Raw genomic sequence first — 17,188 nt, forward strand, 5'->3', positions numbered from 1 at the left:
TTGTCATTTTACCACTTAAAAATTTGAGGAAGTAACTAAGAAAATCCACGAGATCAAACGTACCTGGAGTGGGAGAGGTTAGAGAAAGTAAAACGAGAAGAAAGAGAGAGAGAAAAAAACCAACATTCCAGTGAGGGAGAGAAAGCGAACCGACGCAGGCAGGACGCAGCCGGCGCTCACACTGTGCCCATAGCATGTCTGGCTCTGGGCTTGGGTCCCACGTCCTGCCCAGGAGATAAACTCTTAAGGAAAGGAGGGAGTGCAGTTGTAAAGTAGCGCCCAGGGAAGAGAGAGGACAGGGTGGGGCCCCGGGACCAGAGACAGGAAAGAAGCTAGAAAGAAAAGCGAAGGATCGAGCAGAGCGGCGAGCAATACAAAGCGGCCTCGGCTGTGCCGGAGCTGCAAGCGTTAAGGGGAGGCGGGGAGTGACGCGGTTTGCGTCTGGAGCGGCTCCTTGGAGTCCACAGCATCCACCGCCGGAGCCTCGCCTTCCTTTCTCCCTCTGCAGACATAATCAGACACAAAAAGAGAGGCGACCCCAGGACCGCGGCGGAGGACCCATCCGCACCATGACGGAGACCACGAAGACCCACGTTATCTTGCTGGCCTGCGGCAGCTTCAACCCCATCACCAAAGGCCACATTCAGATGTTCGGTAAGTCCCCCCGCCCACCCTGCGAGGCTGCTTCCGCTCCTCGCTTTCCCCGGCACCTGTGTTTTCCAGGGCCAGGGAACAGGAAGGCGTGCGCCTCTCGGGAGGGGACGGGGCGGGGGGCGGGCTGGACGGCTGGCCCACCCCGTGGGTGCGCGGTCTGCTCCTCGGGTCTCCCCCGATCGCGGGAGGGGACCCCACCTGCGTGGCCCAGGCGTCCCTCGCCGGGGGCCAGAGCGGCTCGCGGAGGGCTGGGAGTGGGGGAGGGGAGGAGCTGGGGTGAGTGTCAGAGGTTGGGGTGCGGAGATGGGGAGATGGGGGCGGGAGGGTGGTGGGAGATAGCGTGCTATTTGTTTAGGGTGGACAGGAAAGGAGTTAAATATGCCCTCCCCCCCGCCCCGACACAAAACACACCAGTGACAGGGGCTGGGCTTTCCATGAATGAATGCAGGGCTTGGCTGATGGTTTGGGGGGGGGGTGAGAAGGGGAAGGAGAGGGGACCGGAGTGAATGTTTGGGGACTGAGCACCTAGTACTGTCCGCTTGAGGTGGCTGCAGAGTGATAGGGAGGGGGGGGGGGTCCCCCGCCTGCTGGGCGGTGGGGGCCTCCGGCCCAGGAAGGAAGGGGCGGGGCGGCCTCCGCGGGAGGTCGGTGGTCCTCGGCCCGAGTTGGGGAGAGGCTCTGCCCGGGGCGGCGATGCACCCTGCCGGCTGGCGGCGTGCGAGAGTGTGTAAGGGTGTGCGTGTGCGCGCGCCCTGGGTCTGGAGGGGAGGGTGGCGTCTTGGAGGCTTTGGGGCGTTGTGTGGGGAGCCCTCGGAGGCTCTGATTGCGCGGGGGGGGGCGGTTAGTGCGCCCTCAAAAAGTCGGGGAGAGGTGATGGATGGATGCGGGTGGGCAATCGATCGCCATCGGTGGGGCAGGGCTGTGCGCGTTTCGAACCCCGATCCGGGAGGGACGCGGAGGCCACTGGAGAAGCAGGAATTGGGGAGAAGTTAGAAGTTCGAGGTTGGTTTCTTGCGCGTGCCGGGGATGGAAGCCACGGCGAGGCGGAGGAGGCGAGGGGCGCCGGGAGGCGCGGGGGGCCGGCGCAGGGAAGGGAGCTCTCCGCAGGGGCTGGTGCTGAAACCCGGGGCGAGCAGCAGCCGGCCGAGGGCACGTGTTACTTTACCCAGAACCCGCCACAGCTCTCCTGGGGCCGCTTCATGAAAGCCATTATGTCCGGAAAGACCGTGGCGTAGGCTAAAAATGCGTAGCCCTGAACCTAAGAGGCGCACCGGCGTGGGCCTGCTGGTTAAACACCCTCGCGCAAAAGGTGCGCAACTACTCCGACCGACGGGGCTCTGGTGGGCACTCGTGCAGGACGGAAGCCCGCGAGGCGGACGCCGCTCCTCGTTACTCCTTCAGCTGTTGGGAAACGTGTTTGCTCAAAATGGGGGAGAACGATGCAAGGGGTGAGGTGGATCAAGATGGATTGTGATTGTACTCATAACCTGACTTAGGGAACTGTGACCTTTTGTACAACTACTTGATTAATAAGTTCCCTTTTATTTATCCTATCGTCCTTAAGTAGTTGTACAAAAGAGTTGCCATTTAATGAAGCAGTTTACAAATACAATGCATCTTGATCAATATCAACCCTTTCAACATGCCCATCCGCCCACCCCCAATCTACCCCTTCCCTCACTTTTCTTTATTTTGTAGGATAGACATTGAATTCTTGTGACTGCGTTCTTTTCCTCTTCATTCTGCTATCTCTTTCGCCTGAAACCCCACCCCTTTCAAGTACCCATTTTCCTAGTGTTCTGTTGAACTTGGATTTTTCCTTGGAAGGGAATTACACTATTATTCCAGTTCTCCCTTGAATCTACTGTATTTCTAGAAAATGAAAAAAATACATATTTACTCAGAGATAATGCCAACAGTTGGCAACCTGGATGGACCAGTGCATCTCACTAATGTAAAGGAATATCAGCACCCCAGGAGCATGCTGCTTTTTGCTTTCCTTTGACTGCAGTGCCTTTCCCTTCATGTTTCTTTTCCTTTCTGTCTTATTTTTATTCCTCTCCCTTGACCAAGCAGGGATGGACTTTCTTAGAGAACTCCTTAGCTCTAGGAATCTTTGGTAGGCCAACAGTACTTGCTCTTCCCCTCTTTCTGGGACTGGGGGTGGGGTGGTTCATGTTGCTTGTTTCAGATTCCATGTAGGACAGACTTAGATTCAGAACCAAGGCTGTATATGAAGAGTTTGGTAGTAGCAGTGAAGCCATGTGTTCAGGATGATGGCCTGCCAATGTTCCCCCAGCTTTGAGGATAGAATATATGGACATAGGCAAGAACTGCAGCAGAATTTATGCATAGAATAGGTGAAAGGAGACTTTTGGTACTGATGATTTTTTGTTATTGACATTGAGGAGCAAGTGAGACTGTAAACAAAGTCCTTTAAGTATCTATTAGTTAAGTGTAATACAGACACAATAAACAGACACAAAAAGGGGATGTGATAGGTCTATCTATGGTGTTATGGAGTTTACTATCTAGTGAAGAATTTAAATCATATGTGAAAAGCAAATGCAAACAAGAACACAAAACGCATATTAAACTATTTTCATAGAGTCTTGTTGGTATCTTTGAACTTTTGATAAACTATCTTTTTTTAAATTTATGCACTGATACTGCGACTTCAACTGTGGGACTTCATGCTCAGCTTTTTCCTTCAAGGTTGATGCTCTATCACTTGAGCTACACTTCCAGGTCCAGCTTTTTACTGGTTAATTGGAAATAACAGTCTCTCAGATTTGTCTGCCCTGATTGACTTTGATCTGTGATTCTCGGACCTCAGCCTCCTGAGTAACTAGGATTATAGGCTTGAGCTGCCCTGTGCCTACCTATTTGTCTTATTTTATTTTTCATATTTCTTGACAGTTTTGGTGTTTTAATTCAGGCTGACCTTGAGAGCCTGCTAGGCAGGCACTCTACCACTTGAGCCATATTCACAAACCTATAATTTATTTTCATAGAACAATTTCTGTTTAACGAAGTGTTAGGTGTGCACTACTAATTCATATTCACAGTCTGATGAGACAGGCATCATTATCTGTGTTTTGCAAATGAGAAATTGACATTCAGTCAGCTAAGAGACTTCATTATGAATGTCTATGGAGAGCAATGGCAGGGTTTTCTCAAACCCCACATTCCTGACCCCTCTTGTAGAGGCCTTGGTACTGCAAGAAGGGCAGGTAATCCTCTGATTGCACGTTCCTGTGAAAATTCTATTTCCTTCAGTAGTCAGACTGATTAGAATGAAATTGACCATCAGCAAACTGAATTCCTAAGTAAGCAATTCCTTAAGAGCTCTCTCTCATTGCTAAAGAAATGTTATCCATGAACTATTTCCTCCTCTTAAATGGTTTCAATTTTTTGTCTTTTCAACAGCACAGAAATACTGTATGACATTATCAATTTTCTTTAGGTGCCCAAACTCTGCCCTAAAAATTTACAAATAGATTGTATAAGAGGACTTTCAAATTAGATGTTTTTAAATAGACCTCCTATATTTTAAAAATCTACTTGTCTACCAGAGGAAATAGCAAGTCTGTAAGCAGGAGAGAAGTGGTATTTAGAACTCAAGAACTTGCAGTCCTTGTAAAGTAGCCTTCCATAATTCTCAATATTAGTGAAACACTTTTGAATTAGCTTTCTTTTGTTCTGAAAGTGGAGTGGAGTACTCTGTCACCTGCTCTGCTGTGACTACAGAAACTTGAAAATAGTTTTTGTAATAGAGATGTTTGACACATCCACTCAACTGTAAGTAAAATATTTTCAAGGATGATTAAAAGATTTTTGTCACGTAGACCCATAAACTGTGTCATATTTCATGGGTCCATTTTATTACATAGAATTTTAAAATAGAAATTCTTAGTTTTATATAGTTTTTATGTTTAAAAAAGTTATAATGAAGCTTGGTGCCGGTGGCTCATGCCTGTAATCCTAGCTACTCAGGAGGCTGAGATCTGAAGCCATCCCTGACAAGGCAAGTCCGTGAGACTCTGATCTCCATTTAACCACCAGAAAACTAGAAGTGGCGCTCTGGCTCAAGTGGTAGAGTGCTAGCCTTGAGCTGAAGAGCTCAAGAACAGAACCCAGGCCCAGAGTTCAAGCCCTACAACCAACAACAACAACAAGTTATAATGAAGTATAATCTACCATACTGATGTGTAATCTTCATGCACTTTAAAAACTAAGAACTTAAGCAAAATACTTGGTTTTCTTTTTCTTTTTGTCAGTTATGGGGCTTGAACTCAGGGCTTGGAACTGTTCCTGAGCTCTTTTGCTCCAGGGTAGTGCTTACTACTTTAAGCTACAGCTCTATTTCTGGTTTTCTGGTGGTTGATTGGAGATGAGTGTCATGGACTTTCCTGCCTGGGTTGGCTTTGAACCATCAGATCTCAGCCTCCTGAGCAGCCAAGATTACAGGAGGGTAAGCCACCAGTGCCCAGCCAGCAACATATTTCTGTTACAATATTCGTCAATAAATCCACTTCTGTTAAGTCAAATACCAAGTTTAAATATGAAAGTAAGGGCTAAGATTCTGGCTTCACAAGCCCTGCATTCAAGTCCTAGTACCTCTAAAAGAAAAAAAGAAGTAGATAGAAAAGCAAAAATTGACTGAAATTCTAATTTGGCCATAAAAACTGGAAGAAGAGATTTTAATTAATCACACTAGATGTTTCTATTTACAAATGCTTTTACTTGAACAATTGGATCTTTGCAAAAGACACAAACCAATTCTCCTCTCCTAAAGGGTAACAGACAGGGCTTTCTACTTTTATAGTTGCAAATGTAGCTTCTATTGTAGTTAGAAATCAGAAGAAAAAATGAGTTTGAGTTGTTCTTGGTACACAGAGAATGATCAGAAATCAAGAAACTGTTTAATAGGCTTGAAATGCTTAATAAAATGGTCACTGAACACAATGTAGACCTTGGCACCTTTGTACCTACTATCTAATTTTCCCCTTCCCCAAGAGATAAGCTCCTTTCTCAAATGGTATAGCAGAAGTACAGATGTAAGTCACTTTGATCATGAGCATAAACAATAAACAGGAAGATATCAGTTTCAGGATATTCAGATATCTTTACATTATTTCCTTATAATTGCATGGAAAGCATTGCAATTCATGAACACCTCTGAAGGGAAGAGTTTTCTGATCTTTAATTCCAACAAAAGAAGATGAAAGTTTTATTATTTTTCCCATTGGCAATACTGGCCATCAACAAAACATATTTGACAAAGATGTGTTCACAGGCTAGGAGCCGGTGGTTCACGCCTGTAATCCTAGCTACCCAGGAGGCTGAGATCTAAGGAACACTGTTCAAAGCCAGCCTGGGCAAGTCCGTGAGACTCTTATCTCCAATAAACCACTAGAAAGCCGGAAGTGGCGCTGTGGCTCAAGTGGTAGAGCACTCACCTTGAGCTGAAGAGTGCAAGCCCCACAACTGACCAAAAAAAAAAAAATGTGTTCACAGTATCTTACGTTATAACAAGAAAAGAAAAACTTACTTTTTAGTACTCTGATACTATCTCCACTACCCTCTATTAGCTCAACCAACACCACCTTTAGATTTCAGCTTCAATAATACTTTCTCAGGGAACCATCACAGACTCTTAAATTAAGTCTGACTACCCTAACATTTGCTTTCATTTCACCTTATACTTTTCCCACACCATAATCGCATCTTATGTTTTAGGAGTGTTTCCCATGCCAGAGCCTAATCTCTCTGAGGACAGAAACAATGCCTGGTTTCCCATTGACAGATTTCCCAGTACCTGGTTTGGGGTAAGCTACTCTTAATAGTGGTTGAGTAAATAGAATAATGACATTTGGTACCTTGTGCCAAACAGAGGACCCAGCTTTGTACAAGGACTAGGTTGATGAGGCAAAGAGTCATGATATGTCAGAACAAAGAAAAGTTCAAGAGCGCTCAGGGAGGAAGGCAGTTAGGGCAGGTGCAAGTCTGATCAGTCATGAAGGCTGAAGTCATGTTAAGAATTTAGAAATTAAGCTGGGCACCAGTGGCTCATGCCTGTAAATCCTAGCTACTCAGGAAGCAGAGATCTGAGGATTGCCGTTCAAAGCCGGCCTGGGCAGAAAAGTCCCCATTAAGCACTCAAAAACCAGAAGTGGTGCTGTGGCTCAAGTGGTAGAGCGCTAGCCTTCAGCACAAAGAGGCTAGGGACAGCACCCAGACCCTGAGTTCAAGCCTCACAACTGACACATACAGAAAAAAGAATTTAGAAATTAAGCTTTATCCTATTGGCAGTGAAAAGACATTGCATTGGGTTTGTTTATTTATTAGTTGGTTGATTAGGACTTTGTGGGGGTGGGTCCAATACTAGGGCTTCAACCAAGGTCTTTGGGCTCTCACTTCACTTTTTTGCTCATTCCTGGTGCTCTACCAATTGAGTAATGCCTCCAGTTCTGACTGTTGGTGAGTTGATTGAAGGTAGAAGTCTTGAGGATTTATCTACCCAGAAAGTCTTAGAACTGAGATCTGCAGGTCTCAGTCTCCAGGGTACCTAGGATTATAAGTCTGAACCACTTAAAACAGCACTGTGACACTGCATTTTTTAAAGTAAAGGATTAAAGTAATTTTGTCTCTTAAATTAAGATTTAACTGAGTTTTGAACATAGAGTGGGCAGAAATGTGGTAATTACTTAGACTCATCATTCAGGGGAACAGTTTAACATACAGAAGATGGGCATCAGACTCTTACTGAAGATGTATATTGAAAGTTATTTCAGATTGTCATTTAGTGATTTGAGGTTGGGCGCTAGTGCAGCTGTCGGGGTAACTTGTTGAGTTTTTTGTCCAGTGTAGACAAATAGAAAACACTGAATGAGAAGCAGGTTTTAGTTAGTGGGGGGAAAGTGATATTGATATTTCTTACTCTAAAATTTTGGAAACATGTATTCTAAACAAGCCCTGAAGCAAAAGAAAGAAATATCTAAATTCAAAATCTTTTGTAGCCTAACCTTACATCTGGGTCTTCTAATGAAAGCTCCCAGTAGGTTCCAGTTTTTTATACAAGAAAGACATTAAGGTTGGTTAATAGTTGCGGGGGAAAAGGATAACGGGGTTTTCATTGTTTTGCTTGTGTTTAGAAATGAGAGAATAAAATTTTAACTTAAAATTGACTGGAATCTTTAGGGGAATGGAAATTGAACTCGGCCTCATTCAAGTGCTGTACTACTTGAGCCACATTCCCAATCTTTTTTGCTTTCTAGTTTGGCTGATAATGTTTTCCAATTTTTCTTGCCTACGGGTTGGTCTAGGACCTGATCCTCTATCTCTGCCTGCTGAGAGAAGAATACACTAAATTTTGCCTGGTTTGCCTCTGCTTACTAAATAGCAGAGATTATAGACATGTAACACCACTCCCAGACCCTTAAAACTGGCTCTTTATTTTCGTAAACTCAGAGCCTCTCTTTGAACTCAGAACCTCTTGCTTCCTAGTCAGTACCTCTACTGCTGAGCTACACCTCTAGCTCTATTTTTGCATTGGTTATTTTTGAAATGGAGTCTCATTTTCTGCCTAGGTACATACCTGGGTAGTGATCCGCCTATTTTAAGCTTCCTTATAATAGCTAAAGGAACAGATGTGCACCCAGCCCTGGTTAAGAAGGGGTCTCGCTAACATTTTTGACTGGTTGTGGTCTGGATTATAGGTGTGAGCCACTAGTGCCTGGTAAAATGGATTCTTCTTAAGAGTTGAGGCTATGAAATTGGGAACAATTTAAACAATTTAAATGGTTCACAAAACACAAAAGGTGATGGCGTAATGATCTGTTCAAGCAGGTGTTTGGGTATCAAAGTCCAAGTTCCACTAAGAGAAACACATGGATTGAATGTTCTTGGCAATATCTTTCACAGGAGCTATGTCTGCTCATGACACTAGATGACAGGTTGAAGAAAAAAATATTTTTGGGGGGCAGTTGTGGGGCTTAAACTTAGGGCCTGGGTGCTGTCCCCAAGCCTCTACCACTTGAGCCACAGCACCACTTCTGGTTTTTGAGTGCTTTAGTGGAGATAAGAATCTCATGGGGACTTTGCCATCCAGCTTGGCTTCAAATTGTGATCCTCAGATCTCAGCCTCCTGAGTAGTTAGGATTACAGGCGTGAACCACCTGCACTTGCAAAAAATAGACATTTTTGTGTGTAAAGCTCACTGGGCTGAAGACCTCCCATCCATGGAGCTCAAACTAACCATGGAACAGATACCACCAAGAGGGAAGCTGGTATTCTAAGAGTTTTCAAACAAATAACTACTTATTTTCAAGTTTCTCTTTTTTTCTTGTATTATTTGATCCTGCTTTGAAACAACTTTATTTTCAGTTGCCCTTTTTGTATTACTGGATCCTATTCTAAAAATAGCTTTGCTTCTGTGCTTAAAGCTTTTAAAATTAAGAGTCTTATAGCCTGTGTGTGTGTGTGTGTGTGTGTGTGTGTGTGTGTGTGTGTGTGTGTGTGTGTGTGTGTGTGTGTGTGTGTGTGTGTGTGTGTGTGTGTGTGTGTGTGTACCAGTCCTGAGGCCTGGACACTTTCCCTGAACTTTTTTTGCTCAAGGCTAGTGCTCTACCACCTGAGCCATAGCACCACTTCCTGCTTTTTGATGGTTAGATGGAAATAAAAGTCTCATAGACTTTTCTGCCTGGTCTGGCTCTGAATTATGATCCTCATGTCTCAGCATTCTCAGTATCTAGGATTACAGGGGTGAGCCACTAGCATCCAGTTTCATATACCTTTTAAGAAATAGTTTGAGGACTGCTCAAGTGGTAAAGCACTGGCCTACTATTTTTGATGTTCTCAGTTCATTCACCAGTCCCACCAGAGAAGAAAGAGGGAAGAAAGGGCTTGAAGTTTCTCAACACAAAGAAATGGTGTTTGAGAGGGAGATATAATCACATTACATATCCTAGATATGTATTAAATTATCATACTGTGATAATACAATATGTTCAATTCTTATGTGTTAAAATAGCTTGAATTATGGTTTGGTGGGAACATCCTTTGAAATGTTATGAATCTCAGAGAAATATTTATCCTCAAATTTCCAGTGTGAGAGTAACTCAAATGAACAGCTGAAGCATGGAGGCAAACTAAAAAGCATAACTCACCAACACTCAAGTTTGAACATCTCTGTTTCTAAAATAACCTCATATGTGAGAGGAAAATATAGAAGTAGTTGTGTGTGTGTACATTTATAATTGTTTTTCTATTGGTTGCTTTTATAAGCATGATTGGAAAAAAAGAAAATCTAGTTTTAAAATGGTTTTCTTTTTAGTTAAGGTTCTAATGTGTTTCCGTTTCTATTTATTTGTTTTGCTGTTCTGAAATTGACCTATGCATGCTGAACTACAATCTTAGCCCCAAGATTCAAGTTAAATTTGACAATATTGTTCTTTTAGTTACTAATATAATGTTTTATATATTATGGCTGCTAATTAGTATCTATGTTGCTATAAAATATATTTTCTGGTACAATTTTCCCTCAACTTTAGAGTTTCAGATCATTCTGAATTACTAAAAAAAAAAGGCCTAAACATACAAAGGAGGGTATTATATATTTTTTCAATGTCAGGCTTGTATGCATGTGTGTGTGTGTATGTGTGTGTGTATGTGTGTGTGTGTGTGTGTGTATGTGTTTTACAATCCTCATATCAAAATTTTGTTTAAGTGAAGGTATTTAGAATAAATTTTTAAGCTTTGATGTTACAAAGACTTGGAATGAAGTCCATTATATAGAGAATTATATAACTTTATTTATGAATATGTTCATGTTTCACTATACACAAATGCAGAGTCAAGTTACAAGGAGGGAAATTTTCTACTGCCAGAGATTCTCCAATTATAAGCATTCAGTAGCAATGGAATGCATTTACCTTCTTTGGATACAGTTTGGCAGTTAGCCTCAGAAGTATTTTAGCCTTAAAAGACATTTCAACAGCTTACATGGTGTGACCAAGGCCATCCTCCTAGCATTGGCTCCCTTCCCTCTTTGTATTTCACAATATCACCAAGATTTATGAAGTCTGCAGCAGCAAAGGCAAATGCTATAACCACTTCCAGCACCATCATTGTCCCCATTATCTTCCTAATAATGGAGCTACCTTAGCTGAGCTTTTTAAAACCCAACTACCATCCAACTGTTTTCCATTAAGTCTACTGCATAATACTCTTAGACAAGCAAGCCAGCCAGGAAAATTCCTATAATCCTGGGACACGAGGGTTCAGAGGAAACAGCAAGAGAGCAAGATTTGGAGATGGACCCTGGACATATTGGCATCTAAACAGTACCCATACACATGCCTCCATGTCACTTCTATGTGTATGGCCACACCGCTGTACATGGACTTCATTTGACACTTACCAGACAGTAAACAGAATATAGCCTCCAGCTGCTCAGAGTGTTTTTCATTTGTTCCAGTCACTCTGGCCAAAAAGTTTGGACTAAGAATGGTTTATTCTTTCCCTTTTTGCAACTCCCCATCTATGTCAGCAAATGTTCTGTATCTTTAGAATGTAACTAGGACCAACCACCTCTTCTCATCTACAAACCTGATCCAGCCACTGTTATCTTCCATTGTAATTACTGCAGTAGCCTATTATCTCCCCACTTCTACCCTTGGCCTCAATTCTTAGCAAGTAGCCAGAATCCTTTCAAAATGTAAGGAGATCTAAGTCATATCATGCTGTTTCTTTGTTCACAATCCTTTAATAGCTCCTTGCTCACTCTAAGTCACCCTAATGACATTCAGGCCTCTATGGCCTTCTACCTTCTCTCACCCTACCCTAGCATAGTCCTCTACCCCATTTTTTGCCATCCTTGCTGATTGCCTACCTTTAACCATAGAGTCTTTGTTCTAAATGTTCCCTCTGTCTACAATACCCATGTATTTAGTTCACTTTTCTCAGTCCCTGCTCAACTGTCATGTCTTGTGTAGGTGACAAGTCTTATTCCCTTGGTCACATAGCTTTAAATTATGCCTTACGCACTCCAGTCCCCTTATTCTCTTTACTTATATCTGCTTCCCCTTAGCTCTTACTATCTTTGAACATAGCAAGTTATTTCCTTCTTTGTTACATTTATGATTTAATGTCTGTTACCCCAATGAGACTCGAACTCATTCTGATTTTCCACATATCTGGGACCTAGAACAGTGCCTGGTTCACACTGGTTCTCGATGAATGTATATTGAATGAATAATGAATGAAATGCTTAGAATTAGTTGCAATTATTATCACAAGTCTTTGGTAAGCTTGTGGGGAGGAAGGAGAGAGGCATGTGCGAGTTCAGGCAGTGATTCGTTCAATAAATATTCACTGAGTTATGAATGTTCCTAGGCAATGTGCTAGGCCCTAGAATATAAAAATTAGAGACACTTCTTCCCATCGCAGGAGATCATCTTCTGGACAGCCTCTAGAAATAAACAAAGTCAGCATTGCACCTCAGGTGACAATAAAAGAGATGAGAACAAGACCAATGGGAGCATAGAGGAAGAAGTAACCACTCTGAACATGGTAGAAGGGCATCAGGGCAAGTATTAATGAGAGTCTGAGCTTGAAAGTCAGAGCTACCTAGTAGGTAGGATGGAGAATGGGATTCTGGGCTGACAACAGGGCAAGGGTGAGCATCTCCAATAGCCTGGCACCTTAAGGTATGTCCAGGAGCTGACAACATGGCAGGAGCATGTTGGGCACATAGGAGACAAGAGGCAGAAGCAGATCGGGAGAGGGAAGTGCCCTGAGATGAAACATCAACAACGATATGATTTTTGAAATATTTATGTGCAGATCAATGTGACTCATCATATGAGCCACATAAGTTCTTTTAAATAGAGCAGTTTTGTGAAATTTCGAGACTGTCATCCGTTATAAACTGAAACAAAGACAATAAAATCTTGTACATATAAATCTTGTACATATAAATTCGAGTCTCATGACATTACCCAGCACTTGTAGTGAGTTCCTAGAGGATGATGGGTCCAGGGATACATGGTGGATGTTGAGCTGTACCCCAGATATTAGTTTTCCTCCTGTTAGCAGTTCATTAGGGAGAGGCCCCAATGATATCCCATATCATTTTAAAGAGACTATATATGAAATAAGGAAGGTTCCCTCCCATTATTTTAATTTTATTTATATATTCCTCTTTTGAAATGGAACCACTGTACGTGTGTGTGCTCGCGCGCATGCGCGCACCTACCCTGGAGCTTGAAGTTAGGGCCTGAGCACTGTCCCTGAGGTTTTTTTTTTTTCTTTTTTTCTCAAGGCTACCTGTCTACCTCTTGACCCACAGCTCTACTTACAGCTTTTTTTGGTGGTTAATTGAAGAGTCTCATGGACTTTTCTGCCCAGGTTGGCTTTGAACCTTGATCCTCAGATCTCAGCCTCCTGCATAGCTAGGATTACAGAACTGAAGCCACTGGCACTTGGCCCATTGTACATTTTATAAACTGTATTTATTAATTTCATAAGTTGGTGAAATATGCTGTTATATAACCCCCTCCCAACAACAACAGCAAAGAAACAAAAGTGCCCACTTCAACCCACTTCCCTAAGGAGAAGTTCTTCTCACCTAAGTCCCAAATTTACCTCCTCATGGGGCTTCAGTGGATGGTCCCTGTTTTTTCGAGTATTCCCAGATTTGGGGGACTCAGTTTACCCAACTTGTATTTTCTTTAATTTTGAAGAATTGGAGATGTACTAGCTCTCTTTCCTAAAGGCTTTGTAGTCTAAGAAGAAAGTCTCATGGAGATGCCTTCCTTTGCCACTTGTTTTAGATTTAATCCTGGAAGGTTTAGACAAATACATTTCTGTTACTTTTGCTCTAAAACTTCGATTTTTCTATGACTTTTCAAATGAGGAATTGGGTTTTCCCATGCTTTAGTCTCCAATATTTTCCTCACCCTTCATCTTAGTACTCACTGAGAGGTAAACAATCATTCTAGGGAGTCCTGAAATGAAACAACATCAACAACTATATGATTTTTGAAATATTTATGTGCAGATAAATGTGACTCATCATATGAGCCACGTAAGTTCTTTTAAATAGAGCAGTTTTGTGAAATTTAGAGACTGTCACCGTTACAAATTGAAACAAAGACAATAAAATCTTGTGCGTATAAATCTTGTACATATAAATTCAAGACTCATTTTCTTTATTTACCATGAGCCTATCTTGTTAAACATGATTTAAAAGTTTATTAACTTACTCTGCCCCAGAGAATCAAAGTTGATGGATAAAATATTTTAAAATAAAAACAGGGTAAATGTTTCAGTTTTTTCCTATCATTTCATTTCATTTATTTATTTACTTACTTATTTATTTGTTGGTTCATTGGTCCTGGGGCTTGAACTCAGGCCTCACATTTTACTAGGCAACTATTCTACTACTTGACCCCTATTTTCACGCACATTTTCTCTCTTTCTACAGATACTAATAAGCTTAAGGACTGTTGACTTGCAAATACACTTAGTCTTTCTTTCATCTATAACACAGAGTGACTGATATGACTTAGAAGCTGAAAAACCATGGCCTCTCGAACAAACCTGTGTGTGTATGGCATGAAGCTAAGGATGGCTTTTATATTTTTTAAATGGTTGGACAGATGTAAAAGAAAAATGATGTTTTGTGTAGCTTTGTAGCCAGCTGTGGTGGTCACACACCTGTAGTCCCGGCACTGGGGAAGTGGAGGCAGGAAGATCATAGATCTGAGGCCAGTCTAGGTTACATTGTGAAATAAAAGGAATAGTATTTTGTAATACCTGAAAATGATATGAAATGACAATTTTAGTAATCATTTTAGCCACACACCTTACAAGTGTATTATTTCTGTGTATTTTTTCCCATTAAAATAGCAGAGTTGAGTAGTTATAACAGAAAGTTTATAGACTTCAAAATCAAAACTATTTACTGTGTGGACTTTGACAGAAAAGAATTTGTCCACCCTTGATATAACCTACATCTGGGAGCTGGGATGCAAATGGCTGAAAGGTTCTTAAAATAGGAAGTACCGTTGAAATCCATTACCCAGAGGAACTGTTGAATGAGCAATTCCCAGTTTCAACTAAATCTCCAAAAAGACTCATTTACACAGCCAATGTAGTTTCAATTTCATAATTGTAATTTTTCTGGCTGACTGAGCAAATGATTATGCTCACAATGGGGGTGATTTTCTGCTGTTTGGTTTACATTGGACATTGATTAGCCCCTCTGGCTAATGGGGGGGAACATTTATCTGCTGTTGAACCTTAGAAATACATTCCCACAATACATTTATCCCTTTTCTCTCTCTCAGCTGCCTTTTTTTCCCATTTGTCTCTTCTTTTTTTCTCAGCTACCTTTTAAATTTTTAATGTTTTACATACCTTATGGATGATTTAAGAAAATTGGCACACCATTTGAATCAGATTGTTCTACTTTGCTTTTGCAATCTTGTCCAGTTTTTCTGCAGCCTCTCACCTCCCTCTAAACTTGGATGGCACTTGGTTTGTACCTCTCTTATAACACTTAGCACACAGTGCCTTGAGTTGTAGCTATTTCTGTCCAGGCTTCCTATTACCTATCAGACTTAGTCCTTTGCCAAGGTCATCTGACTTTTTCTATTTTCTACAGTGCCTAGTATAGTGCTGTAAGCAGCTCATGGAAGACACTATAATTGTTTAGCAAATGAGTGAATGATTACACTGTTACAGCTATTCAGAATCTCAACACCTAGGGAAAAGGAGATGATTGTAAACTGACAGACATTAGGGAACTTGAAAACACAGGACAGAACAGGACCAGAGAAGGCTTGTGCTTCCTACAGTAGAACCTCATCCTGGAATAGAGTCTTCCCAGACCTGGTAGTCACAGGGAGACTTACAAGTCATGCTTGGGAGCTAGCAAGAAGGTAACTTGGCAGGAGTCAGAATGTGGGATGAAAGAGAGAGTTAAATCCTGGTTCTGTCCACTGGATGTCAGATGCATAGTATGTCCAGGAATGCTTGCTCGATGTGGTAAAAATAAGTTTGAGGATGGCAAAAGAACTGAATTTAAATTTATTTTTAGTTTGAAAAAGGGTTTTATGTACTTGGCATCTGGCAAAAGACAACTTTGTGAATTATTTGCTCTACTTTAGACAAAGATGCACAAAATAGCAATAACAACAAAACAGCAACAATTTTAAGAACTCGACATGTCAATGGCAAGTTTTCATCTTCAGAAATGAGAATTTCCATTTTAAGGAGATTACAGAACTCACCCAGGTATCCATCTAGTCTCGAAGTCCTTGGTAAAACAGCTGCCAAGTGTTTGTCCAGTCTCTGCCTGAGCCTTGTCAGGTGCAGTGAAGCTTGGTTTTCCAAAGCAGCCAAAAGGCATTTGGTGCAATTTGCTCTGATGGCTTGACATCTGGTTTCTGGATTCTTCCAAGCGTTGACATTAGTTCTTTCTGTTGAGATCTAGAGAGCCCAGCTAACCTGTCTTCTGCTTGGGAGATACTCAAATAGCTTAATACAGCTATTCTACCTATGTGCTAGTATTGCCTTTAGGCTTTTTTCAGCTGGACATCAGTTACTATTTCTAGTCCTCTTAGTGTTTTCCCTTATCTTCTTTGTTTATATCCTTCTCTTCAAATGTTCTGTCCGAATCATGATGTAGCATGCTGATATGGCCTTCTATGTGCTGTGTGATCTCCTATTAAACCTAATATAGCAGATATTCCTTTTAATGGTGGTACTGTGGCTCTCTTTCTACTTGAATTGGGTAAGGTAAGTTATAGCTGGCAACCTAAGGTGACCTGACATTCTGAATACTTGGTCTATACCTTGTGTTAAACTGCTCAACTTGTCTAATTTATTCTTTTTAAATCCCTTTGGTATGTGGTCAAGATGTACTGTCTTCAGAACTCTGCATTTCAGAATGCTTAGCTGTTTGAGGTCAGCTGCACATTGGTAATGATCTCAGCAGTTGGATAAGAGGAACTGGGGGTCCTGAAACAGTCTGGGAACCCCCATGGGGACAGGCAAGGGTGGTAAAAGTCTTGGCTCTTAATCCAGAATCTGATTTTTTCCCCTATCCTCATACTCTTTCAACAATGTATGGTATGTGTATTTCCTGACTCTCCAATTCTTATCACACGGTCTGGATCAACCACTTGCTCGGTAAAGGCCAGGGTGCCGCCATAATGTCTCTGAGTTGAACTGACCACTGATCTGTATCTTACAAGAGGAAGAGACTTCTTATAAAAATAACTGTATTCATGACTGCTGGGAAATTACCAGGCCTAAACCCAGCTCAGAAAGGAGATAAAAAGCCTGTTCCTTCCTTTGAGGACAGCATGGTCTCTCTGTGCTGTTTCCCTGTCCTCGACATACCTCCCGTTGTTTCCTCCATTAAACTTTTGCCTGTGTATTCCTCCCCTGTCTGCTGCTACTGAGTCGGAAGTTTTCTTGTCTGGCATCAAGACTAAGGGTTTCTGAATTCTGCAATTACCAA

General features: G+C 42.0%; 1 protein-coding gene across 2 annotated transcripts in view; it reads left to right on the plus strand.

Moving 5' to 3' along the window:
* Positions 1-423: 423 nt before the first annotated feature.
* The window catches only part of Nmnat2 (nicotinamide nucleotide adenylyltransferase 2), a 152,259-nt gene continuing 135,494 nt past the window's right edge, over positions 424-17,188 (plus strand). Inside the window, exon 1 of one of the 2 annotated variants that reach the window (XM_070034297.1) lies at positions 424-654. In XM_070034297.1, the coding sequence (XP_069890398.1) occupies positions 570-654 (85 nt within the window). In that variant the 5' untranslated portion in view covers positions 424-569. The remainder of the gene's footprint in view (positions 655-17,188) is intronic. The other variant, XM_070034298.1, reaches the window with a different exon arrangement.

The sequence above is a fragment of the Dipodomys merriami genome, unplaced genomic scaffold (assembly GCF_024711535.1).
Source record: "Dipodomys merriami isolate MVZ:Mamm:240054 unplaced genomic scaffold, mDipMer1.0.p SCAF_24, whole genome shotgun sequence".
NCBI classification, from domain to species: domain Eukaryota; kingdom Metazoa; phylum Chordata; class Mammalia; order Rodentia; family Heteromyidae; genus Dipodomys; species Dipodomys merriami.